At 42.9% G+C, this 27,752-nt stretch overlaps 1 protein-coding gene across 4 annotated transcripts in view; it reads left to right on the top strand.

Moving 5' to 3' along the window:
- Positions 1 to 10,216, top strand: part of Lpcat2 (lysophosphatidylcholine acyltransferase 2) — a 61,536-nt gene extending 51,320 nt beyond the window's left edge. For 3 of the 4 annotated variants that reach the window (XM_057754327.1, XM_057754325.1, XM_057754329.1), the window contains 2 exons: positions 2,569 to 2,704; positions 5,272 to 7,226. In XM_057754327.1, coding sequence (XP_057610310.1) covers positions 2,569 to 2,704; positions 5,272 to 5,456 — 321 coding nt within the window. In that variant the 3' untranslated portion in view covers positions 5,457 to 7,226. Of the gene's footprint in view, positions 1 to 2,568; positions 2,705 to 5,271; positions 7,227 to 10,069; positions 10,091 to 10,184 lie in introns of those variants that run through there. The other variant, XM_057754328.1, reaches the window with a different exon arrangement.
- Positions 10,217 to 27,752: the final 17,536 nt, after the last annotated feature.

The raw sequence follows: 27,752 nt of genomic DNA, 5'->3' as shown, positions 1-27,752 counted from the left end.
AGCTTTTAGACTTACTCATCAAAAATCTGAAATGACACATAGAGCTAACTTATTCCAATCCAGACATCTCTGTTTCTGTTTTGGGGTTGTCTGTGTAATTACACGTTTAGCTGAGCAAATGGTCACTCTTGGTTTGCCAATGAAAGACCCAATAGAAAAGCTGGCCCTTCATCACAGTAATGACTGTTTTTAAAGAAACCATGAAAACCTTGACCAGCCTAGACCTTGGTTTGATGATGGAAGAGGGAAGAAAGGAAGACTTAACATCTATAATTAGCTCATTTTTTCCCTATGGCAAGGGTCATGCTTTACATTGGTTTTAATTTACCTCTCTTTATGTATTTATTTATCTACTTTTTTTTTTTATTTTGAGACAAGGCCTCACTCTGTAGCCCAGGCTGGCTCAAACTTGAAGTACTTCTACCTCAGCCCCTTGAGTGCTAGGAGTACAGGTTCCACCACACCTAGCTCACACTGGTTATCTGAAGCTGATTTTTGGTATGTTTTGTTTTGAGAATATTTTATGTATTTTTTTTGTTTTCATTTAGTTATATGCTTTAGTTAGTTATAGTGTATAGAATGCCATAGCATCTTTTCTGTGGTAAGCACATTATAGCTCACTTCCCATCTTTTCTTTCCTCTTTACACTGAGCTCTACAGGTAGAATAGTAGAGGTGCCACTGAGTCTGGCAGTTACTGTTCGAAGTCTAGAATGCATTAGGAACCTGTGGTCTACAGCTTATGAAAACCTGTCAGTTCCCATCTCTTTCCAGCCACCTTCACCCCCAGTTAAACAAAAAAACTCAACAGCAGGAAATGGGCCAGAAGCCTATTCCCCTTTTTGGGGTAACAAATCCCAAATTGGAGCTATGGCTTTTCTTCGAGCTATGGCTTTTTTCTCTCCCCCACTGTTAAGTATTCACTTATGGTTCTTTCCATGATTATCAGACCTTACTAATGGCAATTGTTCCATGTCTTTGATCTAACGTTTGGTCTGGAATATAGATGCCAAGCACTGGGGCCTTTCAGTACTGATGACAGCATTTGCTAGCTCTGTCATCTACAGGTTGCATGCCCTGGGACAGAACCTGCTACCTTCATTGGGCCTCAGCTGCCACATGTCTAAGAGGGCTAACATTGGCACCTGTTGCCATAGTGTATTGGGAGCATTAAGAATTCATACATGTAAAGGGAACTGGATACCTCTGACCAGTGCCTGTAAAGAATAGGTTCTAATTAAATATTCTTATTTTGATTATTGGTTATCTAGCATTTTCTCCTCTTCCACTGCTTGGCTGTTGGCCTTCCCAGCCCACTGCTTTGCTTTCCACCTATAAATGTAATCGCCTCTCGTGCCTGGTGTTATCTCATTTCTGCTGCCCTCTCTTCTGTGACTTCTTAGAAATGCCCATGCCAGCTGTCGTCGCCAATCTCTTGTTTGTCCCTTGACTCTCATTACCACTTGCCCTTTGGTTCTCTGAATCTGGAAGCTTCTCATCTCCGACTTACCAAATCTAGCAAATAGTTTGCTCTCCTTGGTCATCCTATGGCATTGTAGTCTGGTGCCTGTTTCCACTGTCAAGTCCTGTTCTAATAAACCCTCTGTTAGCTTCAGTTGGCACACACCTGTCTAATCCTTTCAAGCCTCAGTTCCTCTTCTGTCCACCTCTCAATGGTGGCTGGCCCAGGGCTGGTTCTTCACTCCATACCCTCTCTGCAGACGAGCTGCACACACCCCTGGTTCAGTTCTTACCCGAATTTCTACCTGGAACCCTATAATCTCTTGAGCTCATAGCTGATTCTCCCCCCGCCCCCCTTTTTCACTGACTCCTGGCACCTCTAACTCAGATTTAACTTTTCTAGGCACAACTCTTATCTCATTTGGCAGTAGTTACACCTGTTTTCCTCAGTTACCCAACTAGAAAACTCTGGCTCTTTGGCTCCTTCTTATCGCTACAGACCTTTTCTGCAGCCTGTATCTGTGCTGTGTGTACAATCGGTCCTTCCTGTCCTGCTTGTCCACCCTAGCCTCACTTGGTCTTCTTGCTTGGGAAAGGCTCCTGCCCCAATACTGTCCTGCACACTATGTCTGCTTCAGAGGCCTCCTTCAGAAGGCATGTGATTAACCTCTTCCCTTTGCAAGTATTAGGTGGAGCCACCATGATCTGGATCTAGCTCCTCCATCAGTCTCTGGACTTAAGTCCCAGGGACTCACCTGCCATTCCTTTTATCATCTGGGAACTTCTCTTTACATTATGAGAACCAACTGTAATGACAGCCTTTGTGGACCTCCCTGGGTAAGAGTCATCAGGTCCCTCCAGGGCTCCAATGTCTTTTAGTACGTACTATTGGCATGGCCCCAATTCTGGTTCTGTCTCTTTCCACTACCAAACTACTGTAGGCATTTAAGTCTTATAAGAGGAGCAGAGACCATTCTCTCCCTGTTCCCTCTTGCATGTATATACATTAATATATGCATATACATACATGCATATATATCTTGTACAGTAACTATTTCCATTATTAAAATCTTTACTTTGCCACCTCTGTGTGCTCTTTCCCTTGCAGCTATTCGACGTTGATGAGGATGGCTACATAACAGAGCAGGAGTTCTGCACCATTCTGCAGGCTTCTCTTGGAGTGCCTGACCTTGATGTTTCCGGTCTCTTCAGGGAAATTGCCCACGGGGACTCTGTTTCCTATGGTGAGTAGGCAATCCCACTCCCTGCTCCTTTATGAGAGCATCTGGGCCTTGAATTGAGAGTCAGGTGAGTGGGTTCCCTTGGCTGACTATTGGTAATAGTAATGCCGATGGTGGCTACAGCATTGTTACGGTGGTGATAGTAACAGCTAATTATTGAAGACTTGCGCACCAGGTTCTCTTTTATATTTTGTGTTTATAAACTTGTTTAATCGGTGTCCTGGTTTTTTTTTTGTTTGGTTGGTTTTTTTTGTTTTGTTTTGTTTTTTCCACATCTGTGTTTGGCGAAGAACAAAAGATTTAAGTAGCTTTCTGAAGACTGTCCACCTGAAGATTGTCAGAGCCAGGGTTCAAAAATTAAGAGTCTGGCGTTAGATAGCCTGTACCATTGATGACACCTCAGTGCCTTTCCTATCTGCTCTGAGTGTGGCTGCCCCGAGTGAGCTAGTCAAGCTAGGCTGTCACTGCAGCGGAGGGGTATGGCCCAAGGCACCACGACAGTAGTAGCTAAATGACTTATGAAGGTCCATGCAGTAGTTTATATGGGCAGCCTTTGTCTTTGTCATCTTAGAGCAACGCCCATGAGGGAGTGGCCATGACAGAAGAAGGTCTATGGTACTGTGGTGTAGATACGGACCCGTGCGCTGGCTTCCCCTTCATCCTGATGGCTCAGAGCCGTACATCAAAACAATGGTGGTGGACCCCTTCCCTCTATTCCCCAGTGTAGTCTTTCAGAAACGTGGAGGCCTAGGTGATTGTTTCCTGCTTAGCTTTGATGTGGTCCTGGATGCCAGGCCAGCTTATCTTCCGCAAGCTTTCGCCTCCGGCTGGAGGGACACTAACTGCCTAATTATATTGCCCTGATGGTGTTCCCAGAGGTTCAGCTTATTCTTGCTTACGGGATGGGGAAATCAGGTCAGATACTTCTCTTACTCTGTGTTTAGTTACTGGCCTTTTGTGTGCCCCATATTCTCTTTGAGATAATTACATACAGAGGGCTATGAATCTGTTGAGGTCATTTAAAAAAAAAACCTTCAAAAACTCAAGTAAACTAAATTTTCTTTGGACATTTGCTTCCCTGATACTCTCTATTATTCTAAATACCAGTTTTTAAAGCTTATTTTTCTATGTATATGTTTATTTCTATGCCTCCGTGAGTTTGTGTGCACCATGTGCATGCAGTGCCCACTTAGGCCAGAAGAGGGCATTGGATCCCCTGGAACTGGAGTTGTAGCCAATTGTGAGCTAACATGTGGGGGTTGGGAACCACTGAGTTTTTTCTCCACCCCCAGAACTACCAAATTTTGACAAAGTGTTTCATTGGAAGATAATAATTTTTAACTATATTAAAATTATTTGTGATGGCCATATTTTGGTTAGTTTAATAATCTGTTAGAGAATTATGCTAAATTGTTGGTAATTTTTTTAAAGATTTATTTATTTTATGTGTAGGAGTTGTAGCTGCTTATGGATGTTTGTGGACCATATGCATATCTGGTGCTCACAGAAGTAGGAACAGGGCAATGGATATCCTGGTCCTAGAGTTATGGATGATTGTGAACTGCCATGTGGATGCCAGGAGTCAAATCTAGGCCCTCTGCAAGAACAAGTGCTCTTGACTGATGAGACGTGTCACCAGTCCCAGGAGAATTTTTCTTTTTTTAATTTAATTTTTAATATAATATATTTTGATCATAAATAATATAATTATTTGAAAAAGTTTTATATATACACATATATATGTAGATAGAGATAATTTTTAGCATATTCATCTCTCATGGTCTCTTTCTTTAACTCCTTCCAGGCCCTCTCAGTGCATCTCCCTTCCAACATTGCTTCCTTTTTTTGCGGCTAACCACTGAGCCCGATTAGCACTGCACAAATGCACATGGGTGTGGGACCATCCACTGGGCTGTGGGCCGTTTGGTGATCTACCAGTGGCCAGAGTTTACTTTTGTTTTTCAGTTCAACCTTTCTCTTTTCAGAATACATACAGTCTCTCTCTTCCCCTAATACTATGTTCGTCCAAAGTTTACAGAATATTTGAGGAATTTAAGTAGTTTTTAAACTAAGCGTTGACATTTTTTACTTTGGCCTACGTTTTTGGGCATCCTATAAATGAGCCCTTATAAACTGTGTTCCTTTGTATCTGGCATTTTTCACTCAGCGCATGTAGTCCTAATTCACCATCATTGGCCACTCGCTTGCATTGCAGTCATTGTGCTCCATGACTGTGCTACAATTTCATTCGTTGCTGTTGATAGACATCTGAGCTCTTTTCTTCCTTCCCTGTTATGAATGATGTTGGCAGGAATATTCTCATACCTGTCTCCAGGTGTAATTCGGTTTCCGTAGGTTGTGTACCTCAGAACAGAATTAGTGAGTCGCTAAAAATGTGTGTCTGTAACTTGACTATTGCAGAGTGGTTGTACAGTTTATGATGTCATCAGAAGTTTTTTGAGTCGAGTAACAGTATTCTCCAGTCATTGTATAGTTAAGATCTTTAGTTAAGTTTCATCATGCCAAAAGAAGAAACACCCTAATTTATTGATTTTTTTTCTTTCTTCTAGAGGAATTCAAAAGTTTTGCCCTAAAGCACCCAGAATACGCCAAGATCTTTACAACGTACTTAGACCTCCAGACATGCCATGTGTTTTCGTTGCCAGATGAAGTCCAGACAGCTCACTCCGGGGCTAGTAATAAAGTCAGCCCTGAGAAGCATGAGGAGGGCGCCTCAGACAAAAAGGTTGATTGAGTCGGTGTCCCCGTGAGGAAAGCTCTGCTCCTGCCTGTCATTGGGAAGGTGTTTGTTGACAGCATTGGACGTGTGCTTAGCAACTAATGAAGTTCAAAACAGAAAGCTTTTTTACTAAAATGACATATTTTCTTCCTAAAATGCTTTTATTAACTTGCATATATCAAGTAAGTTCCTTTTGTCTTACATTGTGCTCTTACTGGTTGCTTTAACTGGCAATAAATACTGTATATTTTTGTGAATTTTTCAGTTCAGTTTTCATAATAAACTCACTGGTCTTCCTCTGTATTGGCCAACATTGGTCAACACTGTGAGTTTAGCAAGTACAAATGATTTTCAGTTCTTCCACATATAATAATACTCTGTTTTCTCTAATTGCTTCCCTTTCTAGAAGTAAGGATAAGGAATCTGAAAAGCATGGCAGAATTTTGTATTTTTATCTTTGCAGGTTTATTTTCCCATTTAGATTTCAGTTTCCTTGGTCACTGGCCAGGAGCTGGCCAGGAGCGGGAAGTGCACCCTTAGCTAGATGTTGCCTTCTAAGAGCGCACATTCCCCTTGAGATGCATCTCTATTGCAAGTTTTTTTTTTTTTTCAAATGCCTCCTAAGGTCAGCAGGTCCTTTTCTGCTATCCATAGTGTGTTTCAAAATGACCGCAGTGACCACAGCTGAGTGGGAATTGCCTTATTGAAGGGAACAGTGATTGCCTAATGGGAAAATGAATTGTTTGCTACAGAGTTGAATTGAATTTGAGTTGGCTGGTTCTGAAGGTAGCACTTTCCCAACAGATAAATCAGATTTGTTCTATTTATATAATGGTCAAATTAGTATATTTTACCATCCAATTCAAGAGAGAGTTTTATTGTGTTTAATTTTCCTCTCAAACTTTAGAGTTTGTCAGAACTATCCACATGGAAAACAGATGCTTCCAATGTATCACCAACAGCTAAGGAATCCAAAAGCTTGGTTTGTCAATGCGTGGCCACAGTCTACACCCAGGCAGAAATCCAACAGCAACGTAGCCCCTCTATGTTAGGTGAAAATTTCTCCAAATTCCATTTTTATGGGGACCCGTGTGTGCATGCTCTTAATATCACTTACATTTGCACTTTCGAATAAAGGACCAGTTTGTTAAAAGAATGTACAGAAATAATTGGTTACTGTTCTGCATTTAGTCTTTGATACCAAATGCTTTGTTCTGACTAGGTTTCAGAATTTACTAGCCAGTCTGCCGTAAGTTAGAGTTTTCAAGTCCGTTTTGAGGCTCCGAAGTTTCCGGGACGCGTTGGAGACTATATTTACTCAAGGGCCGTGATTCTGAACTACTTTCACACACGAGGCAGGTGTTTTCTAAGTTAATGACTAAATACATATTTGGATATTTGAGCAGCAAAGTTTTATCCTTAAGTATATGTAATTATTTACTTTTCATGTGTATTAAAGCACTTTTAAGAGGCGTTAGATGAGCTGAAGCAATTGCTTAAGTAATTAATTATGCTAAGTAATGTTTACGCTGATGTCTGTCAGACACAGTAGATGTACATACTCAGGTAAGCCCAGGAAGCCCATATGTTAATCCACTAATCACGGGAGAGTAACATTCGGAATTAGAGGCTTTCTATGAGGCTCTCAGAAATGAACCCATTATTTCCTTGTGTTTATACGTCGACTTCTGTCAGTATGGTGTTTCTATTTTACGGTTTCATCAATGAACAAACAAATTTGCAATGTAAAACTTGGCAACTACAAAGTTCTGGTTTTATGATGTTTATCTCAAATATACTTTTTTTACTCAAAAATACCACAGTTTGAGTGTGAGTTTACATAATTATGGATGTAGTTCATCGTTTTCTTTCATTTATGCTCTACTGCAAAAAACTCAGACTTTACACAAAATTGTAGTAGTGTTGGTTTTTAGATGCATTTATTTTTATTTTATGTTATGTGGGTGGTTTTGCCTGCATGCGTGTATGGGCATCATGTGTGTGCAGTGCCCACGGAGACCAAAGAGGATCCTGTGGGCCTGGAGTTATGGATGGTGGTTAATCACCATGTAGGTGCTGGAACCAAACCTGGGTCTTCTAGAAGAGCAGCCAGTGCTCTCATCCACTGAGCCATCTCTCTAGCGCCATGTGGTTATTCCTAAGGAGCTTGACCTGACTGGCTGAATGCTCCGTCATTTCTTACTGAGCAGCCCTGGACCTTCCTGCCCTGCCAGTTTCTTCTAGAGGGGCTTTTCTCCCCTTAAGACTGAAGATTAGAAATTAATCTAGTAATCCACTATGGTCATATATACTAATTTGTAGAGGGAAAATGATAAATGTTATTTCTTAAAACATTTAGTAAGCAAAGCACATTTCAATCAAAATAGTTCTACTGGGAGATTTTGATGTACCAAGTTGCTTAGAGACTGCGGTTGTTTGCATCACGTGTGGTTAGCTTTCCTCTTCTGGGTAGGATGATCAGTGGTGATAGCTCTATGTGGATATATATTTAACTTACATTTGCGGCTGGATGTGGGCACACACTGTTTTACTCTCTGCTCTGTTGTCCCTTTTGGGAACCCACCACCCAGCTCCCAGATAAATCACACACAGATTCTTATTCTTTCATATAAATGTCCAGCCTTAACTTGGCTTGTTTCTTAATAGCTTTCTTAACAATTATCCTGACTACCTTTTGCCTCTGGGCTTTTTCCTTTTCTTGCTTCTGTAATCTTACTGACCCTCTTACTCTGGCTGAGTAGCTAGGCCCTAGCATCTTCCTCTCTCCTAGTTCTCCTTGTTCTTGTGCTCCTCCTCCCAGATTTCTTTTTCTAATTATTTATTCTATTTATTTCCTCTACATTTTATTTATTTACTTATTCTATTTATTCTCTCTGTCTGCCAGCCCCACCTATCCTTTCTCCCGCCGTCCAGCTCTTTATTAGACCATCAGGTGTTTTAGACAGGCAAAGAATCACAGCTTCACAGAGTCAAACAAATGCAGCAGAAACAAAAGCAGCACATCTTTACATGGTTAAACAAATGGTCCAGAGCATAAACAAATGTAACACAGCTTAAAATAATATGCTACAACAGCACACCTTTCATTCCAGCACTTGGGAGGCAAAGGCAGGTGGAGCTCTGAGTTCAAGACCAGTCTGGTCTATAAAGTGAGTTTCAGGAGAGCCAGGGCTACACAGAGAAACCTTGTCTCAAACAAACAAACAAGCAAACAGAGAACCCCATATTAGTTTATTTGGGGGTGGGGGCATAGGCATGCTGTGACCATCCTGTGTGGAGGCCGGAGGATAACTTACTGTACTCGGTTCTCTATTTTCACCATGTGAGTTCTGGGAAGCGAACCCTGGTCATTGGACTTGGCAACAAGTGCCTTTCTTCAGTGAACCATCTCACCCGCCCACCTCTGCCACCAGTGTTTAGTGCAGAGTGACTGACTCCCTTCGGAAGGCATGGGTTCTGCACTCTGCATGAGGTACAGCGGCAAAGCTGCCTGATTCAGAGGCTCGGAAGCTCTCCCCATCATATCATCCCAAACACAGGATGTTTAATTGGAGGCAATGTGTTTTTCTCAAACAGGGACATGACCTGTATGGAATAGACAGACTTTTTGCTATGAAAGCCTTTGGATGTTTTGTCTTTATATGGCAATTATCAAAGAAGATAAGATACTTATAGAAAGCCGTTGTCTAGGAAAGCAAACATATTTATGATGTGTTCATCTCCCCTCCCTGTACTTGGATAAACTTCCTGGGCTTTTTTGGTTTTGTTGGTTAAATCGTTGTTTTGTCTTAGAAGTCAAATGCCTTCCGTAGGTTTCTGTATTTGAACATTTGGCCACCATTGGAGTGGTGATGCAAATTTCAGGAGGTGGAACCTTGATGAGGAGATAGATCTCCAGAGAGAGACCTTGAAGTTTAGAGCCGGATCCAGCTTCTTGTCCTCTCTGCTTCTTAATCCTAAGCAGCTCATTTGAACACTCAGTGGAGCATGGGTATTCTGTCACTAGTGCCAGTGAGCAAACCCTAGAACTCAGTCAGTAAGTTGTTACATGTACAATTAAGTCAGAATTTACCCGATTCCAACAGCCATGCTTTTACCCGCAAGGTACAGCTCCATACTGCCTGCTATACAGAATTTACAGATTTGTCCTGTGTTTTCTCACTTGTAGGTTCCAGATATCATATTGTGACTTCATTCTTAAATGGAAAAGAGATAGATGTGATTAAGAATGGTTGTGGGACCCAAATTGGAGATAGGACTGAGCATTTTGGGGGTTCCTGGCTCTGACATGGAGGTTCTAAATACCTGTAACTCCAGTTTGAGGGATCTGATGCCCTCTTCTGGCCTCTTTGAGCACCAGCAATATACATTCAGACAAACCCTCATAGACACAAAAGAAAAATAAATTTAAAACGAAGAGAGAGAGAGAGAGAGAGAGAGAGAGAGAGAGAGAGAGAGAGAGAGAGAGAGAGAGAGAAAGAATGGTCTGAACAGCGAGCCATGATTGAGATGGGATAAGGCAGAGGAACTGCAGGCTAGGGAGGGTAACACCTGTCCTTTGAACATGTCCTTCCTTATGGTCCTACCTTCCTGTGTGAATTCTCCAGGTTCTGTAAACGAGAGGTGAGGTGAGCTTCAGGATGCTACAGAAGCATGCCCCTGGGGTTAGTGCTGGAGCCTGGGGGTCTCCACTTCTCACCCTCTGCCATGGTGCCATTGCAGTCACAGAAGAGCCCGGAGGTGGAGCTGAGGGTCAAGGCATCCATTCCAGCTGTTGGGGATATTATTTGCCCTGCTGGTGAGTTTCCCATCCTGTGAATGTGCCTGCCGTGTAGGAAGCATGGCAATCATTTCATAGCATGAGCTAGATATCACTTCTCCAGTTAATGCTTAGCAAAGGCCACAGTTCCAGTACGGGGAAATGAAAACATTCAGCCTGGTGCACAGCATCCTCACGGCCTGACTCCTCACCGCATACTAGATCTCAGTTGTCCTCAGTCTCCTTTCTCACCAAATCCCCGACCCAATTTCTTGCCTTCCTGCAAGTTGGCTAAAGCCACTTCCAGTCTCGGAGTGGCTCTGCTGCCTTCTTGGATAGACTATTCCCCTGATCTATCTTCCATGACTTTCTGTTTTTCGGGTTTTAAAAACAGCTCCACCCAGTGCAGCTCACATTTCATACAACGCTTGTTTTACTTTATTCACGGGGTTGAGTAACCATCACCATGATGTAATGTTATCACACTGTCATATGCGTTCAGATTTTAAATCAAATGTCATATCATCTTTGGGAATTGCCCATCGTCAGTTAGGCAAAGCTATGGACACTCTCAATCCCACTACTGTTCTTGTTACACCTACCGGAAGTGAGTTATTCGTGCGCATCCTTGCCGGTTTCCCTGACACATGATGTTTGCTGAAGACATAATGGTAACATTATCTTTCGCTTATTGTTCCTTACATGGTATAAGAGAAAATCTTTACAGCAAACTTGAAAATCTAGACTTATTGTCTCTAAAGCTCACATAAAAGTCAAGGCCAGAGAAGTTTGACTTCTTGTTGAGAGTTACGTAACTGTGAGCACTGGGTAGGAATTCAAACCCAAGGCTGCCTGGCTCACCATGAGAGGACTTCTGATTTAGCTAATGTAATCTGGACCTATAAAATAACCAAGGAACTACGGGTCAGGCCGAGGCTTCCAGAAACATGGAAACTAAATAATCTGAGAACCATTCAGCCACAAAACCTCTAGAATGCTAACCATCACAAGCACGAATGCAGACATACAGATGAGGCTACAGTGTTCGAAGGGCGGTCCTCAGTGCTAAAACAGAAAAGAGCCACCACTCAGGCCATTGGAGGGGATGAAGGCTGCAGCTGTCCTGTGGACACGTGCCAGGCTTGCTAAGGAAGAGGGTCTGGAAGCAAAAGGTAAGGCTTTGGTTTACGGTGGTGGGGAATCAGAACAGGCATCTCAGCAGAGAAGAATGTGTTTGCTAAATTCTCGGTATAAGAGGGAATTGAAAAAGAAAGTTCATCTTCTGCCTAAGGAATACAATGAGGACAGTTTTTCTCATCCTGGGTACTAGAATGTAGGGTGACCGCTGATATTTTTATTTTCCATTTCAATTCTTTTAACTGTATGGGGACTCACTTCTTAGTCTGATATATGTCCTGGTACATGTCCCATGTGCACTTATGAAGATAATATACATCTGAAATGAGTCTTTCATAGTCCATATGGGCCTTGGGTTATGTATCCTGCCTTACAGTTTTTTTTCTCCCCTTATCCTGTATGTGTGTATGTATGTTTATGTATAATGGACTTGATGCAGCTTGATTTCAAACAGTAATAGGCCTTTAACACGGGACGCTCACGATATTCTTTGACTTACTCCACCCCATGATGGGTGCTGACGTCAAGTATCTTGTGTGTGTGTGTGTGTGTGTGTGTGTGTCTTAAATCCCTCAAGTAGCAGGTTTACCATTTTTATTCTAAACAGTAAATTGTATGTAAGAGAGAGAATCTGAGAGGGGAAGGAAAGCTCTTTTATATTTATTTCCATATCAAGTTCCTATTTCTGGCTTGTTTCCTTCTTCCCCCGCTCTACCTTTTCATTACTTCAGAATGTTATTGAACATCACAGCTCTATGAAAATGATTCTTACAACTTCCTTTGTTTTGATTAGGCTTCTGTCTTCATTTTTGAAGAATATTTTTTCCCTGGATAAATAATCCTAGGTTATACCTGCCCCCCTCCACACTCATGAGCGTGTGCGCTTTCAGAATTTAGAGATCCCACTGTTACCCTTCCTCCTGTTTCTGATGAACAATTAACAGAAATTTTCTTCATAGTTTTATCCTATGTAATGAATTCTCTTGTTTTCATTTTATTCATATTATTTGTGTGTGGGTATTTTGCCTGCATATATGTCTATATACCGTGTATGTGTAGTGCCTGTGGAGGCCAGAAGGGGCCGTGGGTCCCCTGGATCTGGAGTTACAGATGGTTGTGAGTTGTCCTGTGAATGCTGGGAATTGAACCTGGACCCTCAGGAAATGTGACCAGGGCTCTTAACCATTATATACCCATTATAGAGGCATCTCTATACTGTATTCTTATCATCAGGCTACTTGCAATATTTTTCTCTTATTTCTGGTTTTAGAGAATTTTAGTATGGCTTACCTAGATGTGATCTTCTTTCTTTTTGTATGTGTCTAGGGAGTCTGTTTTTTATTACTTCTTTTATTTTTGAGATTATGATATAATTATAGTTTCTCTCTTCCCTTTCTTCCCTCCAAACTCTCCCAGACATTTCTCCTTGTCTTTCAAATTCATACCCTTTTTTTCCTTATTCTTTTTCATTAATTGTCATTGTACACGTGTGTGCATATATGTGTGTGTGTGTGTTCCTAAAGGCATGACTATAGTTTTGTTTTTGCGGCTGACCACGTGGTATTGGATGGCAGAGCAGTGTACTCTTCCCTAGGAAGACTGCTTCTCCCACTCTCAGCCTTCCTTAGTCTCCTGTGGTTCTTTGTGTAGGACTGAAGCCTCCTGGGCTCTCCCTGTCCATTCCAGCATGGCTGTTGTTGTTCCTGTTTGGCTCATGTTTAAGCAGTCATGGTGGTGGTGGTGGTATTTCTTTTGTTGAACCTTTTCCAATGTTTAAGCTTGCTATTCCCATCATGTTTGTAAAATGAATGGCTGCAGAAAGTTCTCCAGAAATTTGGGAATTGATAAAAGAAATCATGAGACATTGTGGGAAAGGGAAGGATATGGTCAACGAAGAGAGTGGTTTCAGTACCCTTGAGTTTTCTAAATTATGTTTGATAACTAAATCGGAAATGACCCTGTATGATTAGCTCTAAATGTATCTAGGAGCAGTATTGAAGATGGTCATATTATAAATGTGTGAGGGTAAAGGGACCCCAAAGTAACACCTGTGTACCTAAACTGGTAGGTGACACCCAGACACGAAGTGATTGTACCTACCCAAAGCAACCACTCAAAAACCTGTAAAAGATATACTCTAAAAACACTACTAGTAAATTGAGATGGAATTAGAAAAATGTTCAGAATGTCAGGGAAGAGAAAAACCAAAAGTAGCAAATAACCAAACCAAAACAAAAGACAGATAAAAGCCTTAACATCTTAACAACTGAATGGATTATGAATACTTTAAATGGAGTATTTAAAAGGCAGAAACTGGTCTGTTGAATTAAAAAAGAAATACACAACTGTATACTGTCTGTAAGAAACTCACTTCAAGCATAACCATGTTAGGTATCGTGTTTGAGCTCTCCAAAGAAACAGACCAAGCCCAAAAGATGTGTGTGTACATGTGTACGTATACAGATACATACAAATATGTGTATATGTATGTCTACAGGGAAAGAGAAAGGATTTAAACACTTGTTACACAACTATAGAGGCTGGAAGATCCAAAATCTTCAAAGTCTCTTGTAGACTGGAGACCTAAGGAAGGCTTGATGTTACAGCATAAACTCTGGTACAGTTTGAAGACAGAAATTCCTTTTCCCAAGGTTACCCCAACTTGTTTTTCCTTAACTAAGTGCTGAGTATGAACCTCTCATTTATTCAAAAATTGGGGAAACAAGAGCCGGCAAGATGACGCCACAAGTAAAGGCAACTACATGTGCACCTGCTTGCGTATTCTCCCTCCATCCCACCTTCCTGTTTCTTCCTCTCTTCCTCCCTCCCTCCCTCCCTTTCTCTCCTTCTCTCATGTGTACAATAAATAAAATAGAACTGGGTGAAAGACCCTTCTGAGACCCACTGGGACCACTGAGATGGAACTGGATTAAAATAGCATTGATCAACTCACCTCCAGAAGCCTGACTGCTAGACCACCATGATGTTCTGAGTCTCCTAGAATTAGTGTTAGTTCAGAGCCAATGTCCAATAATTCTCAAAAGGCCTGCTACTTTCTGTTCTACAACTCAATTATCTTACCATTCCTTATGAGGAAGGTTGGGGAATTTTTTTGTTTTACAACTCAGCAATGTGTCAAAGTTCAGAGGCCAAATGTCTCCATCCCACTAGATTCTACCTGCATGTCCTGTGTGATTTTTTTTGTTTCTATATTTATGTACATGTGTCTGTATGCATTTATGTGCGCCGCATGCATGCAGGAGTCTTCAGAAGCCAGAAGACTGTTGTGGTCCCCTAGAACTATATATATGTCGTCACTAGTTACCATGTGGGGGCTGGGAATCAAACCTGTGTTTTCTACAAGAGCAGGAAGTGCTCTTAATCATTGAGCTATTTCTCCTTCCTGTCCTTACTAAATCTTTTAAGACTCATTCCTTCTTAACCAGTGTCTTGACTTTAACAGTAGATTCTCTATAAGGGCGAGAGCTCACCTTGTGTTTTGTTCAGCTAGCTATGGGCTGAGCATCTGATTAGCAGTCCCTGTCCTACGAGATGAGCCTCCTTCAGGGCATATAAGGTTTTCAGGTTATTTATATGGTATTTGAGCTGGAATTTCAAACCCCTGAGATCATCATTTTCTTTCCTTTTTCTGTCCCTTGACATTAGAAGTAAAGAACCAATATCATTCTGCATTGAGGACTGTGCTCTGCAGAATGTACAGGCAGCCAACTGCTTGCTTCATAAACGGTTGACTGGGAGAGTCCAGTGCTGATGTTTTCCACACCTTCGTGGCTGCATCAAGCCATGACCTCACCATGCTCTTTATTACTAGAAACTGAGTCCCCGATGTCCTTACATATGATCACACCGGACAAACCATCCCAGAAACCCAGAGCAAATTCCAGAAAGCCCATCCGTCAATCCTCTTTCTCTAGCATGACTTACCGTGCCCAAACTTGAGGGTTAAAACTTCCCTGAGACGGAAGGAAGGTGGTACGTGACAGGTTTGCGAATGAAAGTTTCTCAGAAGAGTGGCACCTTCCCTGAACCTTCTGTAATCTGACTGATTAGAACTTCAGTGATGTGGATAAGGCCAGAGCCAAATGACACTGGGACATCTTTTCCTTCTTAACAGCCGTTTATTGCCCTCTTCCATATGTAACTTGACATCCCTGAGAGTATTAGGTAAATCTGGCGAATGTAAGGACAGACCCCTGATTTCCAGCCAACCAATGAGCTAAAGATGCTGTCAAATAGCTTCTGAGGCCTATAGAAATTTTTCTTGCTTTTTTGTTTGTTTTTATTTTTCTACCATTAAGGGAGAAGAGTCTAGGGGGGGCACATGGTGAGATGGTCTGCATTCACAAATGCTTACAAAGGTAGTGATTTTTTTTAACCCTTTTTTTAAAATCTTATATGTATGGATGTTTTGTCTTCATGTGTCTGTGTACTACATGCATGAAGTAACCCCAGAGGCCAGAAGAGGGCATCGGAACCCCTGGAATTGGAGTTACAGATAGTTGTGAGCAACCCTGTGGATGCTGGGAATCAAACCTGGGTCTTCTGGAAGAACAGCAGTGCTCTTAACTGCAAAGCCATCTTTCAGCCCAGCTTTGCTTTAACCTGCCTTATGTTTCCGGTGTGGATTTAAACAGTGCCTCTTATGTTTCTCGTGGGCATTTGAAAAGCGATGTATGGTATTTTTTTTGTTGTGTCACTACAAAATGGCAAAAGACTCTTACCACATTGGAACATGGACTCTGAGAAACTTGAATCTGTGTTCCCAGACCATAGCCGCTGCAATTAGGCTCCAGAATAAAGTATCGCTTTTATCCTCTGAGATGGTTGTTTTTTGTCAACAGATAGACAGCTAATAAGTAGTGTAGGAGTTCCTTCTGTTTGTGTTGCTTTCATTGTTTAATCAATAAAGAAACTGCTTGGGCTGATAGGGCAGAACTTAGGTAGGCAGAGAAGACAGAACTGAATTCTGGGAGGAAGAAAGCAGAGTCGGAGACACCATGGATCTGCAGCCGGAGGTAGATGTGCTGAAACTTTTCTGGTAGGCCATGACCTCATGGTGGTACACAGATTGATTGAAATGGGTTAAACTAAGATGTAAGAGTTAGCCAATAGGAAGTTAGTGCTAATGGGCCAGGCAGTGTTTAAATTAATACATTTTCTGTGTGATTATTTTGGATGTAAGCTAGCCAGGCAGTCAGGAGGGCAAGCGCCTGCTCCTCCTGTTACAAATAAGGAATTAACTTTCCTGATTATGGAAGCTGACAGGTCACTAGAGGTTAAAGGTAAGCTTGAGACCCAGGAGGCTCTGTTTCAGTTCAGGTCAAAAATCAGGAGAACATCAGTGTCTCTGTCCAAGGCAGTCAGGCAGGAGGAGGACATTTCTTCTCAGGTAGGCCTTTCTTACTCAGCTCAGACCTCCTGGAGAATGTGTGGGGTCCACCCACTTTTAAGAGGACAGTCTGCTTTACTTAAGTCTATGGACTCAAATATTAATCTCATCTAGAAATACGCACAAAGGTTACTTAAGAAACAGCTTGAGCATCACATGGTCCAGGTTAGTTAAAATTAAGTACATGACCTTTGGTCTAAAACTACACCTTTAGTTCCAAATTTCCACAAGCTTAAGAATAATATGCAAAACTACCAAACTGTCTAAGTAGGCTTAAGATCTCTTTGGACTCTGTATTATTCTACTACTATAACAAAATATCCACTGCTGGGCACTTGCAACTTAATCTCATATTTTTCAAGAGTAAAAGCCCAAAGAGCCCAGTATTGGCTGTGGTGATGATGAGAACAAGAGGTAAAGTCCGGTCAGGTTGGGTTCTGAGAACATCCTTGCTGGAGGCCAGGGATGCCAGAAGGGAGCTCTGGTTCCTGTCTCTTTGTTATCTCCAAAATGAACATCTTCCTGGAGGCTGTATGTGACTGGATGCTGAGACTGAGAGACCTCTCCTGCAACACAGACCCATCCCCTTAGGCTCCCGCCTATGTCTCTGACTTAAATTTCTCTCTTAAGTCTCATCCTTTGTGGTCCACAGATTTCATTCTTTAAAATCCTAGGGACAAGAGACAAGAACCTTGAATTCCTGAGGCAAGACAAGAATCGGAAATCTGGAAAGCCAATGGCTCAGACAGCTTTGGTGACCGTTGATTCTTCCAGAACCTGGGTTCCCCAAGACAGATTCTGTTGTTCTCGTGGGTATCCCAATATTCCTGTCTCACTTGGTATCCTCTGACTGGGGTAACTACCTCAAACAGAATCACAGAGGACACATGTGTGAGGGACAAGAAGCTAAAGGGTGGCCGTTCTCCAGGAGTACTTTAAATTCATCTGAGAACAAAACCTCAGGGACCTAAACCTCCTCCCCACAGCAGCCCCATTCTTAAAGACTGTACCATGTTTTAGCTTCACCGCAGGAGAGCAACCTCCCATTACACAAACCTCTGGGGGACAAAGCATATTTGAAACGTAGCAAATTCTAGGAGTAGACATAGAGTTTTAGACTAACACCCAAAACATGGTTTCACAAAACAAAAATTGATAAACAATGTATCATCAAAATTTCAATCTTTTGTTCCATGAGACCTTATTGAGATGAAGGATGACCTACATATTTAGAATAAATTTTTACAAATCAGATATCTAGAAAAGTAATATATAAAATACAGAAAGAACTCCCAAAGTCCATTGGTGAAAACAAGACAATCCAGTTAGAACGTGGTTAAAAGATCCGAGCAGATACCTCAGAGATGCAGCAGATGGTTGATGGGATGTCCATGAAGGAATGTCCGACATTATTATGTCAGGAGGTGCAAATTAAATCCCAATGGCACACTGCTGCATACTTAGCAAATGACAAGAATAAGAGTTTGTGACACTATCAACTACTGACAAGGCAGCGGGACGCTAGACACCCATGTAATGTCACAGGTGTGACCTGGTGTGACTCTGGAGAACAGGTACCTGGCAACTTCTTTGAAAAAAAAAAAATTCAATGATTCAGTGACCAAACCACTATTCTAAACATTAGCCTCAGAAAAATGAATGCTTTTATTCATACAAGTTTTACATAAGCATTTGTAGCAGCCAAAATGTGTAGACAAACCAAATATACATTAAGAAGTGGATAAACTGTAATGTTTTTAGAATACTGTAGGAAGTAAATTTGAGGCTGTAAAGAAAGAGACCACTCCTCCAAGGAAAGTGTCTGGACACGGCAAACTCTACCCTTAACCAAGAGTGGAAGTTCAGAAGATCAAATACACAGGAAATGCACTTGGTCTTTATTCTAATTCAGGTGGTGACTGTGTCTGTTCCCATTGGCTGAGGACTGTCACAGTCTCATTCGATTGGCCAGTCTTAAAGAACTGACTCCAGGGGAATGAAGGAGGAAGGAAAAGGGGGTGTGTGCTCCAGTAGAGTTCCAGGAGAGAAACCTTGACACTGAAACCCAACAAGGAGAAGTGTCCCGAATATTCTACTTCATGTATGAGTAAATTATCAAAATGATGGAAATGCATGAAGGACGTTTATGGCATGAATTTGTGGTCTCATCCCAGGGATCTAAGGAGAGCTTAGCATTAGAGAGTATGTCTGGTGTCCTATGGTGTCTAGTACTAACTCATCTCACTGTGTGTCCCTGTGCCCATAAGCTTCACTGCTTCCTCCCGTGGGGTTCATGAGAGAAGAAATGTCTGTGCCTGTTGCACCTTCTAGAGGCCATCACATCCCCGGCTCATGGCTCCCACTCTGTCTTCGAAGACTGCGAGGATATTCAAATTGTTTTCATTCCATTCTGTCCTAACCCCTTTGCTGTATTTCTTCTTTCAAGAGTCCACCAGGGAAATCCAGGACAGTTTGATTGATTTGTAACTTTAATTACATCTGCAACCTTAATTATTTTTTTGCCTTGCAAGGTAGCATAGTCATGGGTTTTCTTTAAAAAAAAAAAAAAGGAAAGGAATATTTAGGAGTCCAACAGTCTGCCTCCATTCTTCAGGGAATAAACATCACAGTCTAAAAACTGCGTTAGTTGGTTTTCCGTTACTGTAACAAAATACATGAAAACCAACTTTCAAAGAGGAAAGATGAATTTGGTTCACAGTTCTGAAGGTTCCAGAATCTGGCTTGACAACCCTTGTGGAAAGGCAGCAAGACCATGTGAGGAGTGCTTCACGTTGGCTCAAGCTACTCCAAGGAGGGGCTAGGGTTCCTCACCTCTTCCCAGAGCTTGCTAATGACATCTGTCCGCTGGGCCACGCCCACTAAAACTCCTGCTGTTTCCCAATAGTCCATGGCACTGGGGGCAAAGTTTTAGCACGTGGGCTTTGGAAGATGCAAGATATAGCAATCACAATAGATTAAACAAGACATTCACAGAATTCTTCCTCCCCTTCTAATAAGCATCTCGGTATAGAGAGAGACTTCCTTCGCTTGATCATGTACCAGAAACCAAAAGAAAAATGCACACTTATGAGAACATTCTTCTAAAACCCGGAAGGAGACAAGAATCTACAGTCCTGATCCCGATGTTCCTAGTCACCGTTGCGGTGGAAGTCATATTCAGCACAAGGAGATAAGAAAAGCCAGGCACAGGAAAAGGAAAATAAATCATAGCCTAAGAGTCTACAGGTTAATTAGTTCAGTTAACAAGGGCACTACCCTGAGCAAGGCATCCTCACTGCTATACTCCAGGCACTCCGAACACTAAAGCAGGAGGAACAGTTTGTGAGTTCAAGGTCAGCCTGGGCTAGAGAGAGCAGGACTCTGTCTCAGAAACAGAACAAAGTAGACCAAGGCTGTTACCCAACCACTATAAAAGAAAATGGTTTAAAGAAGGGCGTGTGTGAATCGTCTAAAATAAATTCACAAGAACTTTGTTGAGGAAATTCTGAAGACATTATTGGAATTCATTCACTAAAGACAAGGAAAACACTAGGAGGACATAATTAAATTTATAGGCTGACTTCATGGGCTAACCACGAAGGTCTCCGTCAATATCTCATAAATTCCAAGCCAATGCAGAGCCGCTCCCGCTGTGGTCAGTGCTTGTGTGTGCGGGGGCAGAGCTGATAAGCACCCGTGAGGAAGCTAGCTGTAAAGAGCCTGTGTGTGGGCAGGCCAGAGGGCTGCAGACTGCAAAGGAGTGCCCAAGAAAGGCCACACATCTGGTGCAGGGTGCTTGTCACCTCACAGATGACACCTAAAACGGTGACACGGGTGTCCTTGTGATCCAGGTTGGAAGAATGCAAGACAGAGATTGGTGGAGCAGCAGTGAGCAGGAAGACAGCTTCTGCTGTACTCACCCCACCTGCCTTCATTTAAATTCTTCGAACAAATATCTGTGCACAGTGTGTATTGCCAGGGTAGATGCCAGCGACACAGTGGTGAACTGGACAAACAGTCGTTGTCTGCACGGGATACAGCGGAGAAGGTAGATATTTGAAAATGAATACACCCTGAGCATCCCAAATCTGGAAGTTTGAAATCTAAAATGCCCCCAATGCCAAACTTTTTGAGCACATCCATGATGTCCCAAGTGGAAAAGTTCACACCAGGCCTTAGGAGAAGGTCCTGGGGAACATACAGAAGCACTAACAAGATGTTACAAAATTATCTTCAGGGGGTCAACAGATGGGCAAAGGTGCTTGTGGTTGAGCCTGGTATCCTGAGTTCTACCCCTGGCTCAGTCTGACAACTTGAATTCTACCCCTGGAGCCTATGTTGTGGAAGGAGAGAATTGACTCCTATAAATTGTCTTCTAACCTCCATGAGTGCACCATGCTGTGTGTATGCATGCACACACTCACAAAATAAATAAATGGATGTAAAAAAAATGTTGTGTATTTAGTGTTAAGACTTGAGCCTGTGAGTTGAACTCCTGATGTGTGAGCCACCCCCATGATAAAGATTCTACCGAACTGGTTAATAAATTAGAACTTCTGTGGTCATGGAAACATGGAACCCTGCATGTCTAGAGACAAATTATCTTGGGATATCTTTAGGCCCCTTAAAAGGCATTCCTTGTCAAGTTCTGTATTTGACCGAAAGGTTTTGTGACTATTGGGTAAAATCTAGCAGCAGCTCAAAGGCCAATGACACTGTCAGGTAACAGCAGAGGCCGATACAGGATTCCTCTGGTTTGCTGGGCCCAGTCCACCTGATCACCATCACCATAAAATCAAACGTGCCTTGAGTTGGAAATGCCTTTGTTATGTTACTATAAAAACATCATGAAAACGTTGCCAGGTTGAAATGTGAATATTGAAGTAACTTTAACCTAAGTTCCTGGGCCACTGTACTCATATTTGATATCAAAATAAAATATGTCTGTCATTGTCTTTGAGGTCAGAACTGGTTTTGCATTGACAGGTCCCTTCCCAAGGCATCTTTGTGTGTACGTGCAAATATTTTATAATATTGAAAAACTCCAAGATCTAGAAGCATTTCTGGCTCTAAGCATTTTAGATTAAGGACATCTAACCATGGTGACATGCGTGATGAGCTACAGGAAGCAGAAGAAAACAAAGTCAGACAAGAGACTTTGTACAGCGACACAGGTGTAATTGTGAACTGGGGTGAAATCTCACCCCACAGAGATAATGGAGTAACTGTGAACCAGAAGAGGGGTGAACGCCTCCCTCTCCCTGCCTTCCTTCAGTTAAAGCAGTGTTCCCAACCTTCCTATTGCTGAGACCCTTTAATTCATTCCTCATGTTGTACTGACCCCCAACCATAAAATGATTTTATTGCTACTTCATGACTATAACTTCTCTACTGTTATGAATCGTAATGTAATCTAATATGTGGGATACTTGATAGGTGACCCTCAAAGGGTGAGAACCACTGGTTTAAAGTCTTTTAATTTAGGAACAAAGCAAGCTGTACTTAACGCTATGAGGAAGTCCTCTCTGCTTTGTGGGACAGGAGGAATGGGCAGAAGCTAGACCCCGAGTGGAGGATGGAGTGTTTCTTACCCCGTGTGGAGGATGGAGTGTTTCTTCAGATGAAACAAAATGTTCTGGATAAAGCAAGTGCTATTTGTGAAGTCTGTCCTGGTTTATATTGATATTATATATATAGTGATAAACATGGTGATCAAAGGCCACTTAAGGAGGAAAGGGTTTATTTCATATGATGTTTCCAGATTAAAATCCATCATTGAGCCAAGTCAGGCAAAAACTCAAGGCAGGAACCTGGAGGGAGGAACAGAAGAGGAAGTCATGGATGATACAACACTCTCGCTCTCTCTCTTCCTCCCTCGCCCTCTCCCTCCCCCTCTCTCTTACACACACACACACACACACACACACACACACCGTTTTCTTCAATAGAAGAACAGTCAAAATATAAATTCACAAAGGTTTTTAGACTTTGTGAACTCAGTCATCTGCTTTGTTAGTGTTTCAAGCTAGAATTTGGTAGGAAAATAATTAAGCTGAAATTATTGAGACAAAAATCATTCCCCTAGATATAACTGTTCTTTAAAAAAAAAAGGAAAAGCTGTTTTCCTTTTGAGTAGTGAACACAAGCGTTGTAAATAGTGTGCGGAGGGCTCAGAGCACTGCTCACTGTAATTCCTTCCAGGTCACAGGCTGGAGGGAAACTGATGATTTGACAGATCTCCAAAGAAATGGACGGGGGGGAAATATAGACAGCTAAAATGGCTTCCTGGCATAGCAATCTCTTTGAAGATGCAGCCTGTCACCCTCCTTTGGATCCAAAGTTTCCCTCAAACACCTGGTACTAATTGCCAGGCCGTGGAACCTTTGGGAAATGGGAGAACCTAGTCGATGGAGGCTAAAACCTTGGGAAATGCTTTTGAAGGGGATGTGGGGGCTCCTCCGGCCCCCCTCACTTCTCAGGGGCAGTGAGGGAAGTAGCTTTCCTAGACCATGTACTTACTTGTACTATGAGACTTTGACTCGCCAGAGGCCGGAAGTGGTCACAGACCAAACCTCTGAAACCGTAAGCCAAAATAAGTCTTCCCTCAGTGTAATCTGGTTATTTTAGGCACGTTGTCACAACAATAGGTAGACGCTGTAATACACTTCAGTAAATGCGGCATCTGATCAATTCCTCAGCCCTGTCGTGATCTTGGCTGTGCCTGTACAGGCAAGATTTTCTTTTCATTCAAGTCCTGCCACGTTTGCATCCATCCAGTCCTGCACGTCTTGCCTACCTACCCTAGCTACAGTGTTTCAAATGAGTAACCAAATACTCCTGACTTGAAAATCACTTCTTGAAAACAGAAGCAAACAAACAAACAAAACACTGAAAATCCTGATAGAAAAATGCCTGAGACAGACCAGCTCTTCCTTTAAATGATAGGGAGACGGAAACCCAGCTTGAGGGTGGATGGTCCCCAAACTGCTGTGGCTGCTTGCTCTCTCCCATCATTCCCCTACAGCATTTGTGGGCAAGTTAGAGACTTTGCTCAGAGTTTAGCTGATGGCAAATGGTTGAGGGGACGGTTCATGTGAGTGACTCAGAAGGACTCCTACCACCCTGTGGAGAGCTCTGCAGCTTGCTAGGCCTAAGAGTGGAGGAGGGTTGCAGTGGGGTATATCTGGAGAGTTGCTAATAACTGTGAGTTTCCTTCAGCCCTCTCTGGGTTCTGCCATTCACTGATTCAGAAGGTCATTGCAATAATGGTACCTAAAAGTTTGACTTTGCTTAAAAGCTTCTAAAAATACCATCAATAGAATCTACCTGGCTTTTGCACAGGAGCAATCTCTAAATTTCTAAAGACTGATGGGTCTCTTTTACAAACAAAGAAACTGAGCACACTGGGGACAGAAGTTCCATACCCTGAGGCCAGAGGAAGTCTAGAAATCCAGGATCTCTAACTGCCACCTCAGGGACACAGCAGCCCACGACCACTGAGTCTTTTCACATCTCTGTCTCCACACACGGGAAAAGAAGTGATCATACCGGCTTGCCCGCACCCAGGGCCCTGGTGTGACCACAACCACTGTGAGGCAATATAGGAGAGGACTCTGAAGCCACAGGCGGGGAGAGAGGCTCTAGGAGCACGAATGCAGCCCCTTGGGCACATTAAAGGCTGGTGCTTCCTGTGCCATTGTCTGTGCATTTATGGAGGAGTTCCTGCAGAGGTCACCAGGCCCCAGGCAGTGACGCAGGGATTCCCAGGGTGGAGCCAGTACTAAGGGTGGGAGAGAGTGTCCTGGAGTTGAAAAAAATCCTTGTTTGTTCCCAGAGAGTTTGATAGACAGGTTTGAGACAGGATGTATGTGCACTTTGGGGATGGGAGCCCAGAATAGGCAGCACAGGCCGGTGGGGTAAGGAGATAGTCCAGGTGACATGGATGTGGACGGGTCCTCAGGTTTAGTAGCTTAGTACCCATCCATCCCTTCTGCACAGTGTGCCTTCCTCTCAGGGGCTGTAATGAACAACTCCTGGTGTTAGTGCCTGTGTTTCCTCATGGATTGCTATGGGTTTTGCCTTCTCCACGACTCAGTTTTCCCATCTGTAATTTTTCTTTTTCTGTGTTACTATCAAAATCAGACTAACTGTATATGTGGGGGGGAAGGTGCATATGTGTGTGTGTGTGTGTTTGTGTGTGTGAATGAAAGAGAGAGAGAGACAGAGAGAGAGAGAGAGAGAGAGAGAGAGAGAGAGAGAGAGAGAGAGAGAGAGAGAGAGAGAGAGATACAGACAGGAGAATAAAGGGAAAACACATATCACTTATGTCATTGTTAAGTTTTTCTTTTGGCCAATATGATCATGTGAGCTTCTGAAAATGCAAGAATCTGGATGGTATAAGTTGATGTTTCTCCTGCACAAATCTCTGCCTGGCCGTCCTTCTAGTGCCCTAAGACATTCTCTCATAGATATGTGGAGGGAACTAGAGATACCTCAGGAGGTGGGAAAAATGGATATTCATTGGCCCAACCACCTCCAAAGAACTTGGGGGAGAAAAGAGACAGGAGGATGAACTTGAGTTGATGCTGGGGCTGCCTGAATGAGAGTAGACAGGAGGTGGGAACAGTGTTCTGAGTACTTACTGTGTGCTGGGGGCTCACATCCCGGGGACATCTCCTGAGGACTCTAAGCTACCTTCCTCAGGACAGGCATGCTTCTCAGTCTCTTCCAGTGGGACTCTTTAGTGAAGGAAGATGAACTCCAAACTCAGGAAAAGGAATGAAGTTTACTTCTGAAACCTTGAACCAAAGTCAGTCATTTGGGTCTCCTGGAATTACAAAAGAAAGCTAAACTGTATCTTTTAAATATATCTCTGGCATCTACTAATAAATCAAGTCCAATAGGAACCAAATTTCCCTTCCAAACTCCCTAAAACTAGAGTATAATTTAAAAAAAAATTAAACATCATTATCTGAATGAACCACATAGGTTTGGCTTGAGGAAGGAACGTGTCAGGGAGGATACAACCAGAGCTCAGAGGTGGGTTTCCTGCAACTGCATCTTGTCGGGAGCAGCCAACAAAGTTTCCTGCTGCTCATTGTTAAGTTGGGAGTGTAGACCCCAGCCCCTTGCATCTATCCTAGCCCCCAGGACTGAGAGTTGTATTGGTCTGGACTCCAAATCCCACTCCCACAGAGTATTTAAGTGAACTCCTAAAAGAGGATCACGTGATCTCTTTTTCTTCCTCCCGGTGGTCGCGTTAGTGGTCTCCCGGTCCACCCGAGAGCGCAGAAATCCCATTAAACCTGGATATTTTTTAAACCTACAAGAAGAGGGGAGGGAAGAGGGAATGAGAGCATTGGGGGTGCTACCCTCAAAAACGATTAACATGGTTCGTTTTGTTAGTTTTTTTACCGAAAGAACAAGCCTGGGCCCCGAGTCTCTGGCTTCTCTTGCTGTTTGATCTCACAGTACTCCAGCTGTGATGACACCATTCACTATCAGCCCTTCACAAGAGACATAACAACTGGGGCTTCTAAAATAATAAGGCAAATTGGTCTCATTTTGTGTGTAGTACCCTACCTCAGATGCTTTATGCTAAACTAATACAGCATGTATTGGAGAAGAGGTTATAGGGTAGGAAAAATTTTCAGATCTTGAAGTTTGTGGAAAGCACACAACCTAAGCCAACCAACCAGAAGATGTGGACCAATAGTTGTCACGTGCTCTTTCATATTTAGAAGAAGTCAGTTCAATAGAGGAAGGTCCTGTCGAGATCTACCCATTTGTGCTGCACTTGGGTTCCGTCCTCTGTGTCTGCACTTGGGTTCCGTCCTCTGTGTCTGCACTTGGGTTCCATCCCCTGTGTCTGCATTTGGGTTCCATCTTTGGTGTCTGCACTTGGGTTCCATCCTCTGTGTCTGCATTTGGGTTCCATCTTTGGTGTCTGCACTTGGGTTCCGTCCTCTGTGTCTACACTTGGAGTTCTGTGCTCCAGAACTACGTTGGGTGGGGACTTGCTCTATCTGGTGTAGAGGGATGAACACGGTGCTCTGTCTTGGAGAATAGATTATATCATCCCAGGGAATGAGGCCAACTCCAGCCTTGACTCACAGAACAGCTCCTGTCCCCTAAGATGGCAGAGGCCATGAATTCATGGTACAGGGTCCTCATCTGGCAGTATGATTAGAATTTGTCCTTAGTCCTTGGGCATATCTCATTTGTAAAAGTGGAGACAGTTTCAGTTACTGTGGACACCTAGATATGTTCCGGATATCCCAAGGGAACGGTTTCCTAAACCCTTCTGGTTCCCAGTGAAAGTGTAGCAATCAAGGTTCTTGGCCAATCCAAGAGTGAACTTGCCATGCACGTGCTTGACAAGTGACACTGAATGCATTGTCCTGGGTCAGCTGTGTCTGGCCTCCCAGCCTCCCAAATCCAGGCATCCCTTTAAGATCTGCCAAGTCTTCCCAAGGGCATCACTTTGGAGTCTGGTTCTGATGTGTTCAGCCCATCTCACTTTTCCTCACTTGCCTCTGAACATTACATCTGGGTGGTCCTGCAGTGTGCCCTGAGCCTGGGCACACACTGCATTTCATCACTTGACTCTGAAAGTTACATTTGGATGGTCTCGCTGTGCACCCTGAGCCTGGGCACACACTGCCATTTCATCACTTGCCTCTGAATGTTAAATCTGGATGGTCTCTCTGTGCACCCTGAGACTGGGCACACACTGTATTTTATCTTTTGTCTCTGAACATTACATCTGGATGGTTCTGCAGTGCACCCTGAGCCTGGGCACACACTGCGTTTAATCACTTGCCTCTGGACATTACATCTGGATGGTCTCGCTGTGCACCCTGGGCCTGGGCACACACTGCATTTTATCACTTGCCTCTGAATGTTACATCTGGATGGATGTGCAGTGCACTCTGAGCTTGGGTACACACTGTATTTCATCATTTGCCTCTGAGTGTTACTTCTG

This window comes from Chionomys nivalis, chromosome 21, assembly GCF_950005125.1.
Source record: "Chionomys nivalis chromosome 21, mChiNiv1.1, whole genome shotgun sequence".
Lineage (NCBI taxonomy): Eukaryota > Metazoa > Chordata > Mammalia > Rodentia > Cricetidae > Chionomys > Chionomys nivalis.
Note: the sequence above shows the minus strand (reverse complement) of the source record. Positions and strands in the feature narration are given on the sequence as shown.